Source organism: Lynx rufus, unplaced genomic scaffold, assembly GCF_022079265.1.
Source record: "Lynx rufus isolate CCGP_SWC_20201006 ecotype Redwood Valley unplaced genomic scaffold, mLynRuf1.p SCAF_6, whole genome shotgun sequence".
Lineage (NCBI taxonomy): Eukaryota > Metazoa > Chordata > Mammalia > Carnivora > Felidae > Lynx > Lynx rufus.
This window is the reverse complement of record NW_025814878.1, coordinates 27,624,438-27,632,774: the sequence shown is the minus strand read 5'-3', so window position 1 is coordinate 27,632,774 and position 8,337 is coordinate 27,624,438. Positions and strand designations below refer to the sequence as shown.

At 41.2% G+C, this 8,337-nt stretch overlaps 1 protein-coding gene across 5 annotated transcripts in view; it reads left to right on the top strand.

Moving 5' to 3' along the window:
- The window catches only part of AKAP7 (A-kinase anchoring protein 7), a 158,826-nt gene continuing 150,489 nt past the window's right edge, over positions 1 to 8,337 (top strand). For 4 of the 5 annotated variants that reach the window (XM_047102381.1, XM_047102382.1, XM_047102383.1 and 1 more), the window contains exon 1: positions 6,379 to 6,516. In XM_047102381.1, the coding sequence (XP_046958337.1) occupies positions 6,384 to 6,516 (133 nt within the window). In that variant the 5' untranslated portion in view covers positions 6,379 to 6,383. Of the gene's footprint in view, positions 44 to 6,378; positions 6,517 to 8,337 lie in introns of those variants that run through there. The other variant, XM_047102380.1, reaches the window with a different exon arrangement.

Genomic DNA, 8,337 nt, shown 5'->3' with positions numbered 1-8,337 from the left:
GCGCCGCCCCGACGCGCCGCCGCCGTGGAGCGCCCCGGAGCCGGTGAGCCCGGGCTGCCGAGCGGGCCGGGTGGGCGGCCGGGGGCGTGGGCCCCGCTCATTGCCCGGCCTCGGGGAGGGCCGGGCCTCGCCGCCCCGCCGGCGCCACCAGCGCGGGGAGCGCGACCTCACGCCCGCCGCGCTCGGGGTCCCTTGTCGGTGCCAGTGGGACTCGGGGTCGCGCCGAGGCCCCCCGCGCAACCGGGTGTGCTGGCTGCTGCTTGGAACCCAGCGTTCCAGTGCAGGCGCTGTTGGTGTGGCGGGAGGCGAGGAGTGTGAACCTGCCCCAAGTTTCACTTTTGTTTCCCCCTTTCTGATCTTGTGACCTTCAGTTCAAATTTCAAGTCATCCCCTCCGCCCCCCCGACGGTGTCTGTGTGGTCAACGAAACCCACAAAATCGCGGTTTTCCTTGTTTATCGCAGACATTAAAGACCCGAGCTATCCCGCTGTTTCACGTAGAATTTTATTCTAGGTGTGGAAATGACCTCTTTTAAACTGGCGCCAAATCTGTAGTAGGGCCCAGAATTCATTTCCAGTTGAAGTCCGCATTTCTTGTGAACTGAACTTTGTGGGTAGAGCGAGCGAAGGGTTGGACTTGGGGTGAAAGGGACCAAAAGCCAATCAGAGAAAAGACGCTCCCCGGCGGGATATTTGTAGTGTAAATGCATAAAAAGATACAAAGAGCGTTAAAATGTGTTACATGACAGCCAGTAACTAATAGAAATTTGTGTACAGATGTTATGGAAATAACCTTGTGGGTTGGTGCGGAGGGCGGGGCGAGTGGGTGGGGAATCGTCCGGGAGAAAGGAGACCCACACCCCGGGCGCCCTGCTTAGTGCGTGTCCTTGCAGTTCTGGATACCGATGGCTCATCTGGGCCTTTCCCTCAAACTGGCGAAGTTTAAGATGATCTTGGAGTTTACCAAGTAACGGTCCTTTTCACACAGTATTAACTTATTTTCTTCATTTCTTTCTAGTAATGGATTGTATTTTTGGTCTCTTTTTATGAAGAGGAAAGCAAAGCTGACTTGTGGATTATCACACAGCTCAACCCTTATCTAGATGTAGGATGCTGCTATTTTTAGTAGCCACACCCGGACTAGCATGGATAGCAGTGACCCTTTCCATTGGGTCTTGGGGAATGTAACTAGCAGACTGAGTAGAAGAATCTTGTCTAATGAAATCACATTTTATTATCCAAGTAGGAAACTTGCCTTTTTTGTGGCAAAGGGCAACACTGGCTATCCTTTTTCCCCTCTATTGGCCTGTCTTTAATAAAGTCACTTGCTGAAGTGCACATATGTTTGAATATTAGTGTATACTTACATATAGTTCGGTATGTACGCCTTAAATTTTTCTAAGAGTAATTTTTTATTTAAAATATTTGAATAGCAGAGGGGGGAAATATAAATATATTGAGTATGGCTATGTCAGCATTTAGAAATGATTTATATTTCCTTTAGTCTTTGTATAGAACATACAATATTGTATTTGCTTTAAAAAATCAGTATTAGTAATAAACTTTTTTGGTTGTGCTAGTCTTCATAACCATTATTCTTGGTTGTCATTAGAGTGAGTATGCTTTATTCTCTGAAAAGTTGTTCCACTTTTTTCTTTAAACAAAGCTGTGGTGAGTCTTTGTCAATATATGTGATAGACACAGATATGTTAGCGAGAAGAACATTTTTATAGCTCCTGATCTATTGCCAGAGTGTTTTTTGAAAGGATTCCCTCAGTTTACAGCTCCATAAACTATGTATGTTTTTTTTTTTTTAATTTTTTTTCAACGTTTATTTATTTTTGGGACAGAGAGAGACAGAGCATGAACGGGGGAGGGGCAGAGAGAGAGGGAGACACAGAATCGGAAACAGGCTCCAGGCTCTGAGCCATCAGCCCAGAGCCCGACGCGGGGCTCGAACTCACGGACCGCGAGATCGTGACCTGGCTGAAGTCTGACACCCAACCGACTGCGCCACCCAGGCGCCCCTGTATGTTTAAACTGTAACCTTGGGCAAGTTACTTCACTGGCTAGTCTGTAAAATCAGTAAGTTAATAGTACCTCCCCGATACCATGGTTGTATGGATTAAAGGAGTCATTATCTATAAGTGCTTCCAGCTTAGCCTAACGTTACTACATGCTCAAGTGTTAGCTGTTGTTTTTAGTAGGAGTAGTTTCCCAGTTTCATCTCATTTTTGTTACGAATGCACTTAGCATCATTCTTATTTGGATTTGTGCAAAAGATAATTTTCACTATAGTTAGACCAAGTTTTAAGTACTCAAAACAACCAGTTTATGGTTTAAATGCTATTATTTAATAATTCATATCTACAAACATGGTTTGTTCTGTAGTTTAATGGAACGAAGTCTGTATTTCAAGTTCTGGACTGTTGATTTGACATAGCATTGCATTCAAGAGTTTATATATGCCTTATTTAACAAGATGGAGAATGATACGGAGCAGGTCATATGCTTTACCTTTTATATTTTGGGATAGCAGTACCTTTCCTTCATTGTCCTGTGAAAAGGAGAATCTGTGACGTGCTGAAGCTGCTGTTTCAGCACCAGAAATGATTTGTTCTTGGACATTGAGTAGCCATACTGCAGTATAACTGAGTGATTTATTAACTACTCTCAAGTGTGTGCTTCTCTGTATCCAGTCATTCAGTACAAACGTATTGGTCACCAGTTGTGAGCTGAACATTGTACTAGGCATTGAGGAATCAAGTGAGAAGATGTGGCACTTAAGGGACTTATATGGGGACCATACTTATTGGTAGGGGTGTAATTATGAAAAGCGTCCTCTTTCACTTTCAAAAGTGTCCCAGTTTGAGTGGTAAATTATATATGATTACTTTAGCTTAGTGTCTAAAGGAGAAGACAGACTAATGGACACCTACCACATTGTGTATTTGTCCTATGACTGGAGGAAGCACTAGGTACTGGGAAGGGGATAGGATTCCCTAACTCAGCCCTGAGCTGGGGATCAAGAAAGTTTTCCCTAACAGTAAACATCTGATCTGAGTTTTTACTTTTTTTTTTTTAATGTTTATTTAGTTTTGAGCGAGAGAGAGAAAAAAAAAATGAATGGGTGGGGGAGGGGCAGAGACAGAGGGAGACCGAATCTAAAGCAGGCTCCAGGCTCTGAGCTGTTAATACAGAGTCCAACGCAGGGCTCGAACTCCCTGCCAGATCATGACCTGAGCTGAAGTCGGACTCTTAACCGACTGATCCACCCAGGCACCCCTAAGTTTTCACTTTTAAGTTGATTATTCTCAACTGTTAACATAATCTCCTGGTGTGGTATAGAATCAAGGTATGGAAGAAGTTGAAAGCGGATCTTTTGGAGCAGTGATTTTAAAACTTCGATTGCATATTAGAATCACCCTGTGAGGCTTTAGGAAAATACCAGCAGCTGTCCTGATCTCCAGAGATTCTGATTTGATTGTCCTGGAGTGGGACCGAGACATTGGTAATTTTAAAAAGCTCCAGGTGATTCTAAATGCAGCCAGGATTTAGAATTTTTCAACTAGGACAACGATGTCATCTAGGAGATGAGATAAATAGTCGGGCCTGGAGAGTTGGTATGAGTTGCCTGGGATCACATGGCTAGTGAGTGGGAGCAACACGACCCTAGAATGCCAGCCTTCTGATTTCTGGTACCAAGCCCTTTCTTTCTTTTCTTTTAATTTGTTTTAGTGTTTATTTTTGAGAGAGAGAGAGAGAAAAGTGTGAGGAGGGGAGGGGCAGAGAGAGAGGGAGACACAGAATCCGAAGCAGGCTCCAGGCCCTGAGCTGTCAGCACAGAGCCCAACTCGGGGCTTGAACTCAGGAACCTCGAGATCATGACCTGAGCTGAAGTTGGATGTTTAATGGACTGAGCCCCCCAGGAGCCCTGCAGGCCCTTTCTGTTACAGCAGTCAGCTGGCCTCGCCTGCTTACCTCACCATTGTCCTTTCCTGAGTCTGCTTTTGGTGTAGCTAGAGGGATCCACATCACCCTGTCCTCTATTGGTTAATTGAGCTCGAGAGAAACTAAAGTATTTCAAGAACTATTTTCATTTAAAAAATGACAAAATTTAATTCATCATGCTTTTCAAGTTTTCCTTTTGCCTTCAAAGTGTATGATTAGAGCCCAGAAGTCAGCCTCTTATGCCATTCCATGTATTGTCAAGAATCCAGTCTATTTCCAAGTGGCACATGGACTTTAGAGCTACAATTGAAATGTCAGTGCTAATGGCCAATTTCATGTCACTGAGTTATTTTTTTCTCCCAGCTTCATTGAGATGTAATTGACAAATAAAATTGTATATATTTAAAGTGTACAGCGTGATGATTTTCTATAATGTATTGTGAGAGGATTACGACAGTCAAGTTAATTGACACATCCATCCCCTCACATACTTCTTTTGGATGAGAATGCTTAAGGTCTCTCAGCAAATTTCAAGTATATTCTATAGTATTTAATTACAGTGACCATGGGGTACATTAATTCTTCAGAGCTTAGTAACAGGTTCTTAGGCTAAGGATACAATAGAGAAAAATAAAAGTTGGGATTGTTTCATTTTGTTCTGATTTTTCATTCAGCTTTGTGCATACTTAACTGCCCAAATACTCTTTGCTGCTACCTTTTCAAGTGTAAGCGGGTCAGTAATGATTCTTTACATGTAGCTGCAAGTGCCCAAAGGTACTAGATATGTGTCGATCTATTATTAAAATTTTTGTTTCGGTATAAACTGCATTTGTATTTTTCAATGCAAGTAAAAAATAGAGAGGGAACCTTTACTTGTTCTCACATATTTCAAATAGTTGTAAGTTTATGATTAGACTCATGCTAAGATAATATTTGTTGAACACTTGAGTGCCAGGCACTCATACTTGATAAATAGCATCATTATTAAGAATGTACTAATGCTTTTGTTTGTTTTGGTATTTAACATGACTAATTTATATAAAAATATTTTTGTGGGTTTTTTTTTGCTTATATCTAGAAAATAGATGAGTGTGTGTGTGTGCACACGTGCATGTGTGGTGTGTATGTGGGAACAATAGAGACCACTCAGATTGCAATAAAAATTTAGATTTTTTTGGATATATATGTTAACTATGACCTTCAGTGATAGTTATGTTGTATACTGTAAACCATATTCTTTTATTCTTTCCTTCTTTCCTCCCTCTTTTTTAAATTATTCTTTTTTTTAATGTTTATTTATTTTTGAGAGAGAGAGAGAGTGCAAGCAGGGCAGGGGCAGAGAGAGAGGAAGACACAGAATCCAAAGCAGGCTCTAGGCTCTGAGCCGTCAGCACAGAGCTTGACGCAGGGCTTGAACTCATGAACCGTTGAGATCATGACCTGAGCTGAAGTCGAACGCTCAACCGACTGAGCCACCTAGGTGCCCCATATTATAAGCCATATTTTTAATGGAGTGTGGTTTTTAGGTATTATACTTGAAAATAGAGGATTACAACAAAATGAAATAAATAATTTCATTAATACCTTTGATGGTAAATTAGTCTTTAGTAAATACAATTATCCCAAGATTTTGTTCAGTCCTACTTCAAACCACACTTGTGTTCTTTCAATAAAAGTGTTGCAAAATAACGGTACTGGAACTACCACCTACTGATACATTTTGCAGTTAACTTTATCAGCTTGAAGAGACACTCTCTTTCCCTTCACCTCCACCCGAGACATACGACTATTCCATCCATAACAAGAAAACAAAACAAAGACCAAATGTGAAATGTGGCTTTAATGCTAGCAAATGTCCTTGGGAGGCCTGTGAAGGAAGCTATAAGATCTTTTGCTTTTTAATCATTGAATTTCTAGGAAGCATATTTAGAGCCTTGCCTTTTAAACTGAATTTCCAATATGAATATAATAATGGAGAGAAAAAATTTAAAAGTCTTTATTGGAAAAAAAATAAAGGTTAGAACTTGTACAAATGAGTACACATAAATCATATTGTTAAAAATAAACACAAAGGAGACTGACAAAACGTTATTTGTTTTCAAAAGTGTGCAGAAAAAAATGCAATTTTAGAATGAAGAAAAGATAGCTACAAAAGATCTTGAGGATTGTTGATTAACCCCGTCTCTGTCTAACCCTGAGCTGAATACTGTGCTTCAGAAAATTATTAATGCTGTTTGACGTAAAAGTGCATTATAAAAATGTAGAATAGGATACAAATAATACTTAGATAGGTTTACAGTATGTTTGAAGACAAGTTGTGTCATTTCTCAACAGATGTTAATTTATATTGAATTCAGGTGACTTGTAGTGTAGGATATAATGTTCAAAAATAAGTTAAATAATACATTTTTCTTTTTGATATGTTACAGGAGGAATGGAGTCTAGTGAGTGTGAAAATGTGTCAAAAGAAAAGGAAGCATTTGAAGAAGAAGAGTTTGAAGCTAGTGCTATGGATTCTCTGATAGACATGCCATTTGCCACCGTAGATATTCAAGATGAGTGTGCAAGTAAGTACTGAAAACGAGACAGATTTGCCTACCATCCAGGTTACTTGCCAATAGAAAACAACTGAAAGCACCAATGTAGTCTACAAATGTTCATTGACTGTATACTCTGTGCCCCTTACTTTGCTGTCTTCTGTAGAGCCTGGCTATCATTTGATACGGTTTTATCTTGACTGAGGTTCTATAACTAGAGGATCCATAAGAAATTAGTTGGCTCTCCCCCGTTGTGGGGTTCCTTGCCACCTTGCAAGGAACATCTGTCCAGGTGGTAGAAGGGGCTGGGCCCCCTCCTGCCTCCATGGGTGTGGACTCTGTCTTCTTGGGGTCCTTACTTACTCTCAGTGTTTAGCTTGCAATTTGAACAACAAATCGAGGTGGTAGTTTGGAAGAACAATTAGAGTGCACTTGGGTGGCTCAGTCAGTTAAGTGTCTGACTCTTAGTTTCTACTCAGGTCATGATCTTGGGGTTCATGAGTTCGAGCCCTGTGTGTCAGACTCTGTGCTGACAGCGTGGAGCTTGTTTAAGATTTTCTGTCTCCCTCTCCCCCTACCCCTGCGTTCTCTCTCTCTCTGTCTCTCTCTCTCTCTCTCTCTCCCTCTCAAAATAAATAAACATTAAGAGAATTAGTTTAATCTCTTCATTTCTAAGAAGAAAAATGATACTCAGAGAAGTTAATTAGCTAAATTCACACAGTTGAAAATAACTACTTCCAAAATCTGTGATTTCTGATTTGTTAGTCATTTCTTTGGTGAACAGTTACAATCTCTTGAGACGAATGCTGTGCAGGATGCTTTGGGGGTGTATGGGGCGAGGGTGTGTCAAGAGAGGCATCTGACCTGGATGCGGGGTTAGTAGGTGTCCTGGGAAGCATCCTGGAGGTTTGACAAGAGTACAGGCCTGGTGGATAAGTATGAACCATCCAGGGTTCTTTCCTTTATATTAACTGTCCTTGGATTTAGCTGATCGTCTGGATTTTCTGTGGAGTGATGGAAAAGTACAGATTCCTCTTTTCCACTTTTGTGTTAGGCCAGGGGATCTTTTTTGTTTTTAAACATCCCATGCGATTCTGGTGGTCATCCAGGCTCAGAAACCACACTGCTCTCTATCTCACTGTCTTCCTACCCAGCAAGGCTGATTTATGTTTTGGGATGATAAAAGGAGAGAGGGATACTTAAAGTGTATTAAATCTCTGGTAATTTTTTCTCCATTCCATAATCTAAGGGGAAAAGGAAGGACAAAGAGGTGTTTCCTCAGGCAGGGCACGGTTTCCTGTCTTATCCTTTACAGCTAGCCTGTAGAGAAGAGCCGCTTTTAGGGGTTTTATAGCTGTTCAAGGAGCCTTCATTTGAAGAAGTACTGTACCTGTTAGATGGAAGAAGGTATCCTTTGGAAACAAGGGGCAAGAATAGCAAGGATTTAATCATGTTTTCCTTTTAATTTCCTACTTTTCGAGCGAATGCCTTGAGTATTATCTAAAAAATGCAATCCCTTCTTTCTGATTTCATTACTTTCTCTAACTTGGAGGTAAAATAAAGCAGAATTTTCCTGAGTAGCCATGCCTACATGCCTGTGATGGGCATCTCCCATCCACCCTTCTTGCCCCTCAGCCCTGTTCCAATTCGAATCATTCCCAGTGGAGTGCTCATCAGTTAGGCTGGAACAAGACGGGGACTTGTTTACCCTTCCAGCTCTAGGTACTTATGACTTTACATAACTGACACGGAGCTTATCTGTTTGAACAAACAGCTTTTACTTGGGACTGACAGAGAGATACTGCCAGAATCCCAGATAGCAAATACTATTTCTGAAGCTGCTGTATTCTT